Source organism: Ictalurus furcatus, chromosome 16 (assembly GCF_023375685.1).
Source record: "Ictalurus furcatus strain D&B chromosome 16, Billie_1.0, whole genome shotgun sequence".
Classification (NCBI taxonomy): domain Eukaryota; kingdom Metazoa; phylum Chordata; class Actinopteri; order Siluriformes; family Ictaluridae; genus Ictalurus; species Ictalurus furcatus.
Window position 1 is genome coordinate 21297348 of NC_071270.1, and position 18251 is coordinate 21315598.

General features: G+C 38.8%; 1 protein-coding gene across 2 annotated transcripts; it reads right to left on the reverse strand.

Annotated features, from left to right (window-relative positions):
* Nucleotides 1-321: 321 nt before the first annotated feature.
* rnf34b (ring finger protein 34b) lies at nucleotides 322-15728 on the reverse strand. Of its 2 annotated transcripts, XM_053644787.1 has the most exons (9): nucleotides 15589-15727; nucleotides 15069-15367; nucleotides 12807-13040; nucleotides 12255-12665; nucleotides 12084-12146; nucleotides 10411-10612; nucleotides 9652-9681; nucleotides 9031-9072; nucleotides 322-6647 (listed from the first exon to the last, which is right to left on the reverse strand). In XM_053644787.1, the coding sequence occupies exons 2-9, from the start codon at nucleotides 15072-15074 to the stop codon at nucleotides 6466-6468; spliced, it is 1170 nt and encodes a 389-aa protein (XP_053500762.1). In that variant the 5' UTR covers nucleotides 15075-15367; nucleotides 15589-15727; the 3' UTR covers nucleotides 322-6465. The 2 variants fall into 2 exon arrangements, with proteins under 2 accessions (XP_053500762.1, XP_053500761.1); XM_053644786.1 differs by lacking the exon at nucleotides 9031-9072 and having other exon boundaries at nucleotides 12084-12665; nucleotides 15589-15728.
* Nucleotides 15729-18251: the final 2523 nt, after the last annotated feature.

The window sequence follows — 18251 nt, forward strand, 5'->3', positions numbered from 1 at the left end:
TTGTCGTGCACTTTTGATTTTTGAAACGTTGCAGACTTTTTACAATCACAAACAGCTCTATAACACACACTACAGTACATGAAAGGTAATATCTGAAAACCCATAATATGTGCACTTTAAAATAACATTTCGGTCAAAAACACAATGTTACATTGATCCTAACGTCCCACAAACCTCAAAACGTTTGATCTTTTTAATTCACATCACTAGCAGCTTAAATGAACTTAGATATTCTGTATTATTAAAGCATGCAACATATAAATAATTAAAACTCTTCAGTCAGCAATAACAAAATAAGAAAACTTTTGTATTAATTCAAGGTTCTGTATTTTATTAAATCATCTTTAATATTAACAAAATAAAAAGTTTCAAAATATAACAACCCTCAAAAGTGTTTCATTTCTTACATACAGTAGATCTATAGTGAGTGTCGTCTGCTCCGCTCCTACAAGTGACACCTTTTAGAAATTGCACATTAAACCCACATACAATAAAAGAGACATTCAAGTCCTCACAAATAATTCAAACTGTAATCCTATTTTCATATTCTTATCCAAAAATCATCTATTGTACAGGCAACAGTGTGTACATTTGTATATATCTCTTTTCTATCCATGTAATAGTGTGTTACGATTTTACCGATTAAGACAAAATGGTTTATCCATAATATTCGTGGCAGAATCTTAAATTATTATAAATGATAAATTACTTGTCAGCTGGGTTTTTTCTCCTGGCTTTGCCTAAATGGGTTCAATTAAACGTTGAAAAAAAAAATCTACTCAACTCTCTAGACAGATACAAATCAACACTGTCAATCAAGTCCCTGGTACATAATACATATAATGCACTTTGCCACTTGTAGGGAATAGGAAATTGAGTAAGGAGTAGTGAGTAGGGAAGAGTATGTAAAGAATAGTAGTAGGGAATGGAGTAACGAGTAGGGAAGAGTAAATAAGGAATATTAAGGAATAGTGAGTATGGAAGAGCAAGTAAGGAATGGTGAGTAGGGATTAGTGAGTAAGGAATAGGGAGTAGGGAAGAGTAAGTAGGGAGTAGGGCAGAGTAAGTAAGGAATAGGGAGTAGGGAAGAGTAAGTAGGGAGTAGGGCAGAGTAAGTAAGGAATAGGGAGTAGGGAAGAGTAAGTAAGGAATAGTAGTAGGGAATAGTGAGCAGGGAAGAGTAAGTAAGTAATGGTGAGTAGGAAAAAATGAGTAAGTTGTAATGAAGAGTAAGTAAGGAATAGTCAGTGGGGAATAGGGAACAGTGAGTAGGGAAGAGTAAATAAGGAATAGCAATTAGGAAATAGTGAGCTGGGAATACTGTAGAGTAAGGAATAGTGAGTAGAAAACAGTGAGTATGGCGTAGGGAAGAGTAAGTAAGGAATAGTGAGTAAGGAGTGGGGAATAGTGAGTAGGGAATTTTGAGTAGGGAGTGGGGAATAGTGAGTAAGGAGTAGGGAATAGTGAGTAGGGAGTAGGGAATTTTGAGAAGGGAGTGGGGAATAGTGAGTAAGGAGTAGAGAATATTGAGTAGGGAGTGGGGAATAGTAAGTTAGGAGTAGGGAATACTGAGTGGGGAATAGTGAGTAAGGAGTAGGGAATATTGAGTAGGGAGTGGGGAATAGTAAGTAAGGAGTAGGGAATATTGAGTAGGGAGTGGGGAGTAGGGAATATTGAGTCGGGAAAATTGAGTAAGAAGTAGGGAATAGGGAGTAGGGAATTTTGAGAAGGGAGTGGGGAATAGTGAGTAAGGAGTAGGGAATATTGAGTAGGGAAAATTGAGTAAGAAGTAGGGAATAGGGAGTAGGGAATTTTGAGAAGGGAGTGGGGAATAGTGAGTAAGAAGTAGGGAATAGTGAGTAAGGAGTAGGGAATATTGAGTAGGGAGTGGGGAATATTGAGTAGGGAAAATTGAGTAAGAAGTAGGGAATAGGGAGTAGGGAATTTTGAGAAGGGAGTGGGGAATAGTGAGTAAGAAGTAGGGAATAGTGAGTAAGGAGTAGGGAATATTGAGTAGGGAGTGGGGAATAGTGAGTAAGAAGTAGGGAATAGTGAATAAGGAGTAGGGAATATTGAGTAGGGAGTGGGGAATAGTAAGTAAGGAGTAGGGAATATTGAGTAGGGAGTGGGGAGTAGGGAATATTGAGTGGGGAATAGTGAGTAAGGAGTAGGGAATATTGAGTAGGGAGTGGGGAATAGTGAGCAAGACGTAGGGAATAGTGAGTAGGGAGTGGGGAATAGTGAGCAAGACGTAGGGAATAGTGAGTAGGGAGTGGGGAATAGTGAGCAAGACGTAGGGAATAGTGAGTAGGGAGTGGGGAATAGTGAGTAAGGAGTAGGGAATATTGAGTAGGGAGTGGGGAATAGTAAGTAAGGAGTAGGGAATATTGAGTAGGGAGTGGGGAGTAGGGAATATTGTGTAGGGAGTGGGGAGTAGGGAATATTGAGTGGGGAATAGTGAGTAAGAAGTAGGGAGTGGGGAATAGTGAGTAAGGAGCAGGGAATATTGAGTAAGAAGTAAGGAGTAGGGAATATTGAGTAGGGAGTGGGGAATAGTAAGTAAGGAGTAGGGAATATTGAGTAGGGAGTGGGGAGTAGGGAATATTGTGTAGGGAGTGGGGAGTAGGGAATATTGAGTGGGGAATATTGAGTAAGAAGTAGGGAGTGGGGAATAGTGAGTAAGGAGTGGGGAATATTGAGTAAGAAGTAGGGAGTGGGGAATAGTGAGTAAGGAGCAGGGAATATTGAGTAAGAAGTAGGGAGTAGGGAATATTGAGTAGGGAGTGGGGAATAGTGAGTAAGGAGTAGGGAATATTGAGTAGGGAGTGGGGAATAGTGAGTAAGGAGTAGGGAATAGTGAGTAGGGAGTGGGAAGTAGGGCATGGTTTTGGTGCAATCTACAGTGATGCACATAACTCTATTTCAGTTACTGTTTATGGAAAAGCAATTGACAACCTGGAGAATTTATCAAATTTTATCATGTCTTTGCAGATACACAGGTCAGCTATAACTGTGTATATGTGCCAGATTCATGTAAAAACTAAATACTCTGGCTAAATACATAAAATTCATGTTGAAAGAGTAAGAAAAAGAAAAATAGCTAGTTGGGATCAAACAGAAAAGATAGCTAGCCTTATACGTGACCTTGTTCGTATACCAGACGGGGCTGTCAGGAACATGTTAGCCTAACAAAACAAAAGTAGCTAGCTAACAGTGCCACATGATAAAGTATTGAAGTCATGTGCCAGTGACGTATGTTAGCAAAGCATAGACCGTTAACTAATACCTCCATAAAATCATGTTACACCAAGTGGTTGTCAGTGGAGTCGCTAAACATAGCAGCTAACTACCAATTATTAATAAAATTATAATAAAACAAATAATATTAAATAAAACAAGGAGGCATTACGCTCTCTCTCTCTCTCTCTCACACACACACACACACACACACACACACACACACACACTTTAAGCAGTTTAAAGTTAAACTGCAGTTAAACTGAAGTAGCTAAACATTACCCATCAAAATCTGAATTTATTAAATTTCACAATGTCTGTGCAGATACACAGCTATAACTGTGGGTATGTGTAAGATTCATATGAAAACAAAATACTGTGACAAAATAAATAATCCTCAAATTCATGGTGAAAGATTAATAAAAGGAAAAATAGATAGTTCGGATCAAACAGAAAAGGCTAGCTAGCGATACACCATGGGGCTAAAAGTAGCTTAACTAGCTAAACATAAACAGCCAAATCATTACCAAAATAGCTAGCTAATTTAATAAGTCTAAAAATATTTTGTTTAATACTTTAAAATATTAAATCTATCTGGCTGGTGAGCATTACAGCAGAGGTTGTCATAGGACTAGGTTAGCTAATCATAAATAGCTAGCTAGCTAATAGTGTCCCAAAATAAGGTATGAAATAGAGCTAGCCTTGTAACAATAATAATGAAGTGAAGTATGTTAGCGAAATAAATAGTTAGCTGGCACCACCACAAAATAGTGTCACATCAAAAAGTGTTAGTGGAGCTGCTAAAGATAGTAGCTATCTACTATCAATTGTTAAATAAAGTTGTAATAAAATTATAATAATAATAATAATAATATTAAATAAAATAAGGTGACGCTACCATACAAAACAAAACATTTTAGTGGTTTAAACTGCTGTAGCTAAACATTAACTCCGAAACCTAAATACTAACCTCAATGGCTCTTTGGGAGGAAGGATGCCACGTATCCAAATATGTTTTTAATGTATAGTTAATTCAGGAATAAAAAGATAAATATTGTTGGTAAACTTCCAGTCAGTGTCTGGTGTTGCATTTTAGAAATGAATTTATTTAGTACTTAGCTAAAGGGTCACTCCATGAAAACTGCAGCCATTCAAATGTATATAAATCATTGCTAATAAAACGTAACATTGAGTAGAATATTGCTGAATATCATTATTAATGTAAGGTGTTACACCTTGAGATATACATGAGATAATTTCAATGTCATCCTGTACCTAACTACTGTAAAAACACAATATCTTTCTAAATTCTCCTCATTAATTAGTGTTAGAAATTGTGACATTCTTTACCTTATCTAATAATTATTTTTTGCTTTAATTCCTACCCTTTCCTGAAATAAAGTCTTCCTATTTTAATACAGAGGCTATGTAATAGCTATCTATGTGAAGGGTCGCAGCCCGTTTTGGGTGCGAGGTCTTTTAAACGTGGTGGCGAATATAACCGTTGGTGTCTGCATGGGTTATGTTCAAACTGTTTTAATAAACACAAGGTTTCCATTAGTAACAACAATATTTCTCTGTCAGTCAGTCAAGCACAATTTATGGTATTTGAAAAAACAGAGTAAAATGACCAGAATTTAAGATTATAGATCAAATCAGTATTTTAAAACGTTTGTAGATTTATCGTGTCCTGTTTCGGGTATGTTACTCTGGAAACAGCCGAAGTCTTATTCCCAAGCTTCAAATTTCCCATCAGACCCCATATTCAGGCATGATGTGTATCACCCGAGAGTACTTACGGATCGTAAGTGTTTTGACGATCTGTGATGATGTTTTTCCAGGCAAGTTACACCTTTTTACCCTCGCAACATTTCGTTCAGGGTTTAGTGAAGTCACTCAATTAATATATATTGCAACTGCATTATCATAAAAACTCAAATACCTGATATGGTCTTACCTTAACTTCCTGTTGATGCGCTCTACCCAAGAAAATCTCGACTTCGGTGTTCTGAATCCTTCTTTTTGATTGGATCAAAAATAGACTAAAGTGTTAGCTTGAAATATTCAAGTTAACAGATCTTCAGATTTTTTTTTACTGTTTTCAAACTTCTCTTAATGCTATTTATTGACTTGTCAAATGTTGTCCTGTTTTTTTTTTTTTTTAAATAAAATTTATACTGATAAATTTCATTGTTATCTTCATGTCCTTGTTACATGCGCAGTGCAGTGATTGTGATGCCTCATAACTCATGTTTGAGTGGAGATGTTATCTTTTAAGGATGGGATTGTTCTTCAAAATTCCTGGAATTGTACCTTCATAGCACACAGATTGGCTGCAGTTTTCATGGAGTGACTCTAATATGCTAATATGTACTTTGCTGTAGGGGTTTAATAATAAACACAGTTGATAAACACTGTATTAAAGCACAATAAATCAATCAGTAACGTTGAGTACATTTGGCACCTCTAATCACTGCTGGCTTCAGGTCTGCTACAGCAAGGAGGACCTTCTTCACGCATCACTTTTTCATCTTATACCTTCTACACGCACCAACACACACTTAACACACACACACTGTACACATGGAAAGACTAAGTGTGCTGCATTCCAATACTGTTTTTAATGCGCCCTTGTCCACTTCTCTTCCCCTAGTGTTATTGACTAGTGTTATTGGCCAGTAAATCGGCGTTAGGTGTGGAGTCGAGTCAGTGTCACTGTAGACTTCAGGATTTTTAGCCAGAAGGCATTGCTGAACTTGTTCGCGGTTGCCTTTTCAAAATAAAGCTGTTTATAAGCGAAAAAACGAGCTTAACGTTTCACATCTCAAACATTTGATTGTCTCCATCTGTACATGACAGCTGATGGAATTGCTACTTACAGTGCTAGCTATTTTGTATGCTAGGTACATACAGTAGCACACTAGATAATAAACAGGGTAGCTAGAATCTGCCCCATTAACACACTTTCTCCACTGTGCTGTGAGTACACACTCGTGTGACATAGGTCCTACACACCCATTAGGAGTCATTAGGAGAAATCAACAAGAGCGCATTTGAAAACACTAATTAAACAGAGCCTCCGTGTTCAAATTCAGACCCTAACCAGTCTGACACTTGTCCCCTTGTGGAGCAATTTGGGATGTAGCCGATGTAACCTTCTATGATTTCAGAAGCTGATTCAGTTCAGGACGATGAAGGCTGTCAGTGTGCATGTGTGTGTTTGTGTGTTTAGGACTTAAAGACATGTACAGCTCGAACCACGTACTGCCTGCAGATGGGACACTCGTTCATTTTCTTGCCACACCGGGTGCAGGTGATCATGTGACCACACTCGAGCAGGACACAGTCGATCACAGCGTCCATGCAGATACGGCACATGTTTTCATCCACCGTACCGAGAGGAGCCACACCTGCACACAGACACGCAACACGTTACGTAAGGAATAAAAAACACCAGGAAAATAATCAGTGATGGGATGGTGTGATGCGGCCTGACATGGACTGTTTATGTTTTACTCCTCTTATAACACGGCCAATGATTTATTAAAGAATGACACATGTTTTATCTGTTCACTGTTGTTGAAGCAAGTTATCACATATAGCAGCTATAAAGTCATTCCTTCACCTTCATTCTCTCTCTCTCTCTCTCTCTCTCTCAAACTTATAATAATAATAAAAAACCCCGCATCTTTTCATATTACTGAGAAATCAGAAAGCCTTCCATCCTGAAGAGCTTCCCCATGGTGGAAAACAAAGTTACAGCTTTACTGTTACAAAGCGCTAAATATACAAAGTGCTAAATAAACATCTCAACACTTTCTGACCAATCAGAATTCAGCAGCACCGTGGAATAAGGACATTTAACTCTTACTGCACAATATACATTTACAAACACTTACTAACATTTTCTATCTATCTATCTATCTATCTATCTATCTATAGTGTGTCTTAACTCTGTGTATCTACCTATATGTATTTAGAGTCTATTCATTTGAGGAACTGTGTGCTGACGTCTGTCTCCATTGGCTCTTATTAATCGTTCTACTTAAATAAAATCACCTAAATCTGCAGAGCATCAGCAGTCTACACACACACACACACACACACACACACACAGAGAGAAAGGCACTTAGCATATTGGATCAAAGCACAGTGCAGTTACGACCATTTTAGCTCAGCAGGGGCATTTGGCTTTAGGCCAGGATGAGTAAATCTGTACAGTGATAGGCTCCTACTTCCCCACACACACGACCAGACAATTTTCTTCTCATCTACTACAATATTCAACATGCATAATATTGCTATTGTGCACTTTTGAAAATATCATTTCATTTGGGAGGAGGATCTCTCGTGGGGGGAGTGTTTATGCATCTGAGATGAAGCATAAGGGTCCTTTTTATTTATATATAAACGTATAGTGCATTGCACAGAACCCAGGGTCACTTTACAATAGGACAAGACAGATAATAAACAAGCATATTAAGAAAAAAAGTAGAAAGAAAAGGAAGTAAGAAACACTTCCTTTTTCTAAGGGTCTGTATTTCTGAAAAGCAGAAATTTTTTAGAGTTTTTTTTCCGAACACACGTCCTCGTTTAAGGCAATCTCACAATTCTGTTTAACCAGTGAACACATTGACAGATTATTAATGTTAAATGTCTGTCTCACAGCAAACATTTTACTTTACTGTACTGATTCTCAGAGTGCCAGAAATCGTTTCCATGGTTACCGTTTCCATTTAACACTACTTGGCAAAAATTAATATTAATTAATTAGTTACCTATATTAGCTCACACTTTGCTACAGCTGAGAGTCTGGTGTGTGGTTCTATATACTGTAGAAACTGAGAAGCAACTGATCAATTGTGAATAAACAAATCTCACATGCATGTTATTCCACAAGTGATGCTATAAGATAAAGCCCAATTCTGAACGAAACACAACTAAATATTATTTACAACCAAAATCCTGGCCAGTAAGAACAGACAGAAGTAAACATGCAGTCATTTTTATTATATTATATCTATATATCAAACATTTCTATGGAATTGTCAGACGACCACCATTATATATTACTTCATTACTATTAGCACTTTGCACTAGAACATAATTATAGGACTGCTATCTTTGCACAAAACATCTGATGATATTGTAAGCACATACACTATATGCCCAAAGGTTTGCGGACACCTGACCATCACACCTATTCGTAGTTCTTCCCCAAACGGTTTCCACAAAGTTGGAAGCACACGATCGTATAGAATGTATGCTGTAGCATTACAGTTTCCCTTCAGTGGAACTTAGAGGCCCAAACATGCTCCAGCATAATGATGTCCGTGTGCACAAAGTAAAGTGAGCTCCATGAAGACATGGTGTGCAAAGGTTGGAGTGGAAGACCTTGAGTGGTCTGCACAGACCCCTCACCTCAACCCCACTGATCACCTTTGGGATGAAATGGAATGCCAGCTGCATCCCAGGCTTCCTCACCTAACATCAGTTCCTGACCTCACTAATGCTCTGGCTGAATGAGCATAAATCCCCACAGCCACACACTCCAAAATCTAGTGGAAAACCTTCCCAGAAGCGTGGAGGTTATTATAACAGCAAAGTGAGACTAAATCTGGAATGGGCTGTTAAACAAGCACATATAGGTTTGATGGTTAGATGTCCTTTTATATACTGTATATCATACTGTATAGTGTACGTACAGACACAAACACAGCATGGGACACAGATGTATCATGCAGGTGGAAATAGCATGCATTGTGTCTCACTCATCAATGCTGATATTCTTACCTCCAACACCTCCATCACATATAGGAGGAGGATACGCCACGACTGCATGGTTAACATGGGAGCAGAGGAGGATTAAAAGATAACCAAAGGAACAAGGAAGACATGGAGCAAGTCTCTTCTCTGTCCTGTCACTCAGGTGGTGGTACAAACTTCTCCTGGCTGTCCGAACAGCTGAGTCACTGTCTGTCTTCAAACAAAGACCAAAGACCTACCTCTTCACTTGTACTGACACTTCTATTAAAAATTTTTTTTAAAAAAACCCAAACAAACCTTCGTCTTGTGTTTTTTTTTTCCTTTAATGCTGTACTATCCTCTTCTAACAGGGTCTTAGCTCAATGTCAGTTCTTAGTCCATGACCTAGAGAACGAGCATGAGGATGTTTCCGTTTTTGATACAGACTATGATGTAAGTCGCCGTGGTTAAGGGCGTCTTCTTAACGCTTCAAATGTAAACAACCTGATTAATCTGTGTGTGTGAACGATGGTTTAATCATAAGCTTCTAATACACCAAACGTGTCCTGGATGAGTAACTACATTAGGGGGGCAGGGTACATTTCACTTTTAGATTACTTTAAGAGTCCTTTTTAATATTGCATTCATGTGCATGACAGAAATCCTCACCTGCAGTGATGCTGTTGCTCATGTTTTCCACTGCAAAAGAAAACATAAAAGAGAGTTCTGTGTGGACATTATAGCATTCTGAAAAACTTTGAATTGTTTTTAACGTTTTTAAATGACCTCTGACACTGTACACAAACAGAATTTCTTGTCTCGTCTTGTCTCACAGGCAAGAATAAAAATGCATGCAAACACTATTTAGAAGTATGTTTGAAAAAGTTTTTTGTTTTTTTTTTGATGGAGAAGAATCTGGGCTCAATCCCGGATGATTAACAGTTCATCTAACGCTCCTGACACACTTTTCTCCCAAATTACTGTTAAGAGAACATCCTCCATTTTGGATCGGTAGCTTCAAATATCCAAAGCTGCTCTTGCTATTCCTACAAGAATTTTTTTTTTAAGTGCAAGTCCCACAAGTCAAATCTCACCACAGCTTTTCCTGAAGTAAACTCCTCACATAAAATTTGATCTGTGTTGCATACCTGAACACTGTGAGTCACAATCAGGTTCCAGTAACCCCAGACTAGACCTGCACACTGCCCTAAAACTGTTTGCGTTACTGTGTTAATGTGGCTAGCTAAATTAATTCTCGAGTATACAGTGAATGCAATCGGTGCAAATTGCATGACAATACTTTGCCACGTCTTCTCTGTTTTTGCACCTCAGACAGAGGAAACACTTTGCCTGGAGTATCAGGTGCATGTTAAGTGTTTACTGTTTCCCTTCTGGTTTATTTCTGCCCAGACTGAAGATAGGACTCACAGGAGGTACGGTTGTGTTGGTGCTCTCTGTATAAACGCTGCACACGCTCCACCAGCTCCCACTTCTCACAGCAGCCGGAAAAATTCACAAAGTTCCTGGCCAGAATTTCCTTCAGCTGCCGAACGGTTAACAACTCGATTTCATCCTCGCTGGAGAGATCAGAGATAGAGGCTCGAGCCCTCCTCTGAGTCACTGGGCTGGACTGTTTACACATCAACACACACACACACACACACACACACACACACACACACAGAACCAAGGGAGTACTGCAACAAGTAAATGTTTAATTGTTCTCTTAAATGAATATGGTGATAATACATTAAACACATTACACAATTAGTTATACAATTAGATAACAGGTCAGAGAGACTGATTAAGTTAGCTCAGTCAAATAACCACTATAATCTCGCACGATAACATACACTCTAGAGGTGGACCGATAGTGGATTTTCCCGATACCGATAACTAAGTCAGGCGGTACCTGCCAATAACCGATCAATCAACTGATACCTTTTAAAATGGCTACTGAATGAAAACAGAAACACAAAGTAAAATATTGCTGAACTTTGGTACAAAAATAAACAGTACTGACTGTACCATGAAAATGTACTGTGCTTTTTAAAAATGATATAAATATACAAATATTAATAAATATATATATTAACTATGAATAAATATTAAAGTTACTAAAAGATATACATCCAAACGGAACCAAAATGTAACACTGCAAATAACAAATAAAAGTAGAGACCTCCAAAATGAATTTAAAAAAAGCCACCAAATTAGTCAGCGATCGTTTTAGAGGCCGCTCTCGTACTGTATAACGACGGCGGACCCTTCTCAACCGCTCCTGCAACGGGCACAACTGGGAAAAACTATCGGTGTGGATTTTTGCCGATAACCGATCAGTAGTGCTGATTAATTGGCAAAACCAATCAATCGGTCGACCTCTGATACATTCACTTTAATAGGAACACCTGTACACTTGCTCACTCACGTGATTAACCAACCAGCCAAACAGGTGTCAGTAGCGCGACAGATAAAATCATGCAGGTACAGGTCTAGAGAAGAATGGGGGAATATGTGAAATGTGTGCATGGCACTTCTGTGGGTGGAAATGAGAGGGACAGAGGAGAATGGCCAGACTGTTTTGAGCTCACAAGAAAGCTACAGTAACTCAAATAACCACTCTATACAACCATGGTGAGCAGACCTTGAGGCAGATGAGCTACAACAGCAGAAGACCACATCAGGTTCTACTCCTGTCAGTTAAGAACTACTAAATACTACTGTTCGTCTGACGCTACGGTGGGCAGAGGCTCAATGAAATTGTTAAAAAAAACTTCACCTGGTCTTTTCGAAATCTTCAACGGTCCAGTTTAGATGAGCGTTTGCTCATTGTAGACTCAGGTTCTGCTGTCGGATATGAAAATTAAATGAAGCTCTTGACCTGTATAAAATCTGCATGAATTTATGCACTGCTCTCCTGACACATAAATGGCAAATTGTATAATTGCATGAATGAGCAGGGACACAGGCATTCCTGTTAAACTGGCCAGTGTGTATTAGCATGCTAGAGGAGACTGTTACCTCACTGAATAACCAACTATGTAAATAATGTTTCGGATTTAAATGGATTTTATTTATAACTAGTATGAATAATAACTCACCTCTAGTAAACGTTCATTGTTCTCCAGGGGGAGGAGAGACACAGAGGCAACGTCTCCACAATCCTGATCGTCAACACACAAATCATTATCATCATTAACATCGATACCATTATCAGACAGAAGGGATGTGTGTGTGTGTGTGTGTGTGTGTGTGTGTGTGTGTGTGTGTACTTGGCTGGTTCCTGAGCTGTTATTAGTGTTGTGTGTTTCTTCCTGAGGGGCGGAGACAGACAGTGCAGGTTGCTGGGGGGTGGTGGGTGCAGCATCATCGGGCAGGGCTAAAGCAGAGGGCAGGGCTTCAGTGTTTTCCTCCTCAATCTCCTCCTCCTCCTCCTCCTCCTGAAGATCTACCCCCATATGTTGCAGTACAAGCTCGACGAGTTCCTCCTTCTCAGTGCATGCATCCGTGCTAATGTCACGCAGTGTGAGGTAGCGGCGCAGATCACGCACCCGCAATCGCATGAGGCGTGCCCGCTCGAACGCTGTCGCCCACAGGGCGTGGCACACGCAGCAGCGTCGCAGGTTCTCCTGCAGCACACTACAGAGTGCACAGAAGCTCCGCCCACAGTCTGAACACACGTGCTGCACACACACACGATGCCAAAATTACAATTCAGTTTTATATACACGTGTGTTTCTGTTTATATGCAAACATTCAAATACGTGCACATGTTAATATTCAGACAACACGTACTTAATATTGAAATATTCAGAGGAACCTACCTTTCTTCTGAAGACGGAGAAGGCGAGACCACAGGCTTTGCACGCTGCTCCATTTGAGGGGGCGGGGATAGACGGTGATTGAGTGGTGCTCGTTGAAGGGTAGGCAGAGTAGCCAGCGCCAGGAGCAAATCTGAATGGCCCGGCTCCGCCCCCAAACCCAGCCTGATGGCTTCGAACCGCCCCCGAACCGATCAGATCGTTCAATAATCCACAACACGAAGCCCACATAGAGGCCTAAAAGAGAGAGAATGAGACAGAAGTGAAAGAGACAGACAGAGGGAGAAACAGACCAAGACAGAGCCAGAGAGATAAACTTATTGTTTCAGACCCTGTGAAGTGAAGTTGTGTAGTGATTAGGGAGCCGAGACCTAAACTGAACTCTCGGACAACTAGTTCACTGTATATAGTGTACAAGCCATTATTTCATACTCCATGAAAAGGATTTGTGTAAAGAGTAGAGAGGTGATTCCCAAATAACTCCCTGTTGGACATATAGAGCATTTCACAGGGTGTAGAAACTATTGATTTATTTCAGAAGGATCAACACAAAGAGTAGGGTGCTAAACCGAAAATTGCTGCCTCTTAACTCTATACGGTGCTCTACACAGGATGTAGAAACCATTATTTCATACCACACGTAGTGCAGTGGTCTAGACAGTCGGAGGCTGAAACCAAACTACCGAATATAGCGTACTTAAAACACAGCGTGTAGAGGGGTTTATGCAGTTTAGTTGTATTGGATGTTGAGAGCTTAAACCCAAATGGCTCATATTAGGAATTAAGCACTTAAGGGGAAGAATCCACCATCTTATGTCCCAGAGTTTATCCATATTGCATATACAAGTACACTACAGGTTGTTCCCTATTACACATTCATATCCTATGTAGAATATGAACTATTTCGTTTTATACTTTATAAAGTTCTATTTTGACAACTTTTATACATTTAATCATACTTTATAATATATTTTACATTATTATATCATAAATATAGTGTGGCAGGTAGCACTGCTACCTCACAGCTTCAGTCCTGATTTCAGGCTACCGTCTGTTGGAGCTTTGCATATTCTCCTTGTTTTCACACTGGTTTCCTCCCAGTCGCACAGTTTCCTCCCAAAAGCATGCCAGTAGGTGCACTGGCTACACTAACTTAAACCAAGGTGTGAATAAGTGTGCAAATCTGTGTGTCCATGTTGCTCTGAGATGATCTGGGACATATGTTTGTCTTTTTTATACATGTATACATTTTTATATCTGTGTGTACTTCCACGAAGTAATACCTGTAACGGCTTACCACGGCCTGACTACAAGGCAAATGAGCTCTGAAACAATGAGCTTCCTGTTTACATCCTGCACTGCATTCTGGGTAAGAAGCATACAGCTGCATGTGTTGTTTGGTCTAAAAAGCTGCTTTATTAAAGAAACCGGATGAAACTGCTGCATCTCAAAACAGATTACTTCTTTCTAGGGAAACGATGACCTTTACCCTTTGAGTGGTTAATCTACACCCAGATCTATAGATTGTGAATATAAATAATCCAAGTTTGATGTTTAATAATTTACACACACAGGCATGTGTCTGAGGTTTGTAAATAGAAACACAATGAGATTGATCACTTACAACTTCAGATTTGCAAAAATCTGATGAAGGACGTTTCTCATACACAATTTATATATATATATATATATATATATATATATATATATATATATATATATATATATATATATGTGTGTGTGTGTGTGTATATATATATATATAAACATGTCATGCATAAGTTTTGTGATTGCATTGCATACATCTACATTCATTATTTTCACCATTCACACTCCTATAATTCTTCTAATAATTCTCTAAATGATTTGTATAACAATTAATACAGTTTCTAAATATATATCAGCACCTAGAACAAAACAATTCCTCCAATATTATTCCCACGACTGTCTAGTCACACTCATCATCCTTAATTAGTATAATCATTCACAATCACCACTAGTATTCTTATGAATGATTATGCACTGATAATCACCAGCCAGCTATTCGGCCACTTACAGTCTCAGTGTTGCAAAACTCAGCAGATGAAAACACATTTCTCGATTTGATCTCACTTATTAGATATTATTAGATCTTGCTGACATTTTTACATCATCATCATCATCATCATCTTCATCTTAAAAAAAAAAAAAAGCATCCTTAATCTGAAATGAGCACAAACAGCGGTCAGCATTTCGTTTAAAACGACAAAGAATAATGTACCGTACCCTCATTGCAACTCCACGCTGCGGAATTGGTGAAATTTTTATAAAAATGACGAGCGTTGTAGCGGAATTACTCCATTACGTCTCTCTCTCGCTCTCGCTCTCTCTCTCTCTCTCTCTATCTCTCTCTCCCGGTGTGCAGTACAGAGCATAACGTCATGGCTTAGCGAGAATCCACCAATCACAATGCAGCAGTAACAGCTGTTCCCTACAGCAACCAATGGTGTTTGGTGGGCGGGGATTCATTGTGCGCGTAAACGGAGAGAAACAGGTGATGACGCAGACCTGGCTAGAAATTCCTGCTAATAAAATTGTAACGGTTTGTTGTTGTTGTTGTCAGCAGAATCAATAATTGTCGTCGATACTATGAAATAAAACACTTTAAGGGAGTTTCATGAGTTTAAAATACCGGTATGACAAATATTAATATTTTAGTAGGCTTCAGCCCAACCCCTTTCAGGTTTTGCTAAGTCTAATAAGTTTATAGAAAAACTCCACCCTGAATAAATTTATACTGAAATACCTGTGATGTGCTTAGTGATACTGCTGCTAATGTGTAGGTTGGTGTTGTATTTTTGTTATTCCCATTAAAAGTTAATTGTTTTCTGCTGCTTTGACGTCATGGGGGGGGGGGGGCGTTGCTAGAACATGGTGCGTTCAAGTCACGTCGGAAAGATAGTGTTTAGGAGTTGAACACACATGAACGCCGCAACAAAGTCGTAATTACGAATTGGGGAAACTCTTGTAAGGATTTTCTTGTAAGCTAATTGCGACAGCACTGTATACAATATAATATGTAACGATAAAGTTTACAGTGGCTTCATAAATTGATTACATAAAAAAGCAAAACACAACTGATGCGCATTGTTTGCGCTCTTCATTTTCTAGAAGTAGAGTATAAAAACCTTGTGTTTTTTTTGTACTTAATTAAGAGAAGGTGCACCACCATCTTGTGCCAACCAAAGTGACTTGAACGCACCTGACTTTGTAATTATGACTTCCCAACTCGTAAATACGAACCTCTCAGAAGGACTTGAATGCACTGACAGTTACAGTACTGATGGTCGCTTTTGGAGCGTGTATCAAATTGGGCAAGTCACGTGATTTCAGCAAACGAGGCTTCGTTACGTCATTATTGTTGCGTAACTCCGATGGTTGCCACTAGGGGGTGCTGATCTCAAAGTGAACCCATGAACCAGTGTCTACTATGGTTTTAACTGATTTCGGGTCAGTTTTATTAGGTATGTTAATAAAACTGATATTAATCAGTTGTGTTTGTACTGATCCGTGATCAGTGCTCACTTCAGGATGCCTAATCAGGTTAGTCAATTGACGTGAAAAAGGTAGAGTGATAGTAATTGCATGTAAATGGTCTGATTAGCAAAGACCCTAACTAAAACACAGAATACAAGCACTAATATTGAGTGGTATTTAATGATTTGTAAACTATATTGAAAACATTACACTGTTGTGAAGCGGTTTGCAATTGTTTTGTAAAAGGTGTCATTAAAACTCGACTCTCAAACGAACAGAAAGCGATTTTCTCACAAATGCATCGCCTTGATTACTGCACACTATTGTGGTGTAATGTAATGCTGTGTTGTAATGCTTCTCCCGGGAGACTAGTGTAAATTGACCGATAGCACCACCTGTTGGTTTGGAAGAGGAAGATGCTTAGCTGCATTTGTGAGAAAAACGCTTTCTGTTTGTTTGAGAGTCGAGTTTTCCTTTGCAAAGCAGATTGTGTTTGTTTGCGAAATTGTATATTTATTTGTTTAGTTTTGGGACAAATTTAACTCCATAGCAGACAGACCCTTTTCAAAATTCCTACACCTCAACTTGGGATAGTCTTCTCAACTCCGAGTTCTTCCCCTGTTTACGGAGTGACATCAAATCAGCATGGCTGCACACAGCATCAGAAATAAACAAAGTAACACTTCTTACCTTCAAATGACTTACGCTGTATATACTTATACTGTATATATTCAGTAAGTACTTTTTTTTTTAGATTAATCAACATACAGACACATTTGTGCATTAAATATGTGACAGTAGCTATACAGATGAGTGTTTGAGGAAGAAAATATATATCACTCATCACAGTTGGCTGGCTAGCTTGTTGCTAACAAAAAGCGAAAAAAAAGTCTTCCATGTTTTGTTTTGATTTTCCACTTCACAAGTTGAACATGCAGAGGTGGAAAATGACATCATTCCAACCTACAAATTAGCACTTACAAGGCAAGTCAAACACAGCAAACTTTTCAACAATCTTGAACATAAGTGATAAGTCAGGTTCTGTTGTTGGCTTGTTTTCTCACATTTTCCAGAGACGTTTAATGACACATTGATGAGAAATCCAACATATGGCTGCTGAGTTAATGGTTGCTATTTTTTTTTGTAAATAATTTGTCCTATGTCCTTGACTTAAGATTCTGAATATTCTCTAAGGAAATGCAGCTCTGTTTTGTTCACACTACTGGCATATTCTCTGCTTTTTAGGCAGCCAGGAAGTTGTGTGCCTGCTGGTCTCTTTTGCTGATATTAATCGATTGTAAAGAAAAACTATGCCACCTATGGGTGTCCAGCATAACTGCAGGTCAGAAAATTGACTCCTGCGTGGTGCAGCATCCAGTCCAAAATTCTCCTTCACTCACTAACTTTCAGTAAATGCTTCATCCTGGTCAAGGCCACAGTTGATTCGGAGCCCATCCCAGAACACTGGGATTGATGCCAGTCCATCGCAGAGCACCATGTGCACACACATACACATTCACACACTCATTCACACCTAGGGCCAATTAGCCATTCCATCTACATCTATTTTACTATATCAAAGGATAGAGTAAATTATCCCACATCTATCAGATATCTATTTAGTATATCTGAGGGTTATTTTGATTGAAGCCCACAGAAAAGATTCAGCTTGTTATTGTCTGTACACCGTCAGCACCAGAATTATTGACAATCTTCATTAAAATAAAAGATTTTATATATAATATAACACATTCAACGATTGATATTTTGAGCATAAAACTATGGGGATGCTATAATTGCATTTTATTTTATTACCATGCTTGCAGCCCCAAAACATCAATGACCCATTGTATATTTTACAGTGAGGACAAGTTCTTTTTCTTGTCTGCAGCCCAAATTTTTTGAACCTCATATTTGATCAAAATCATTTGC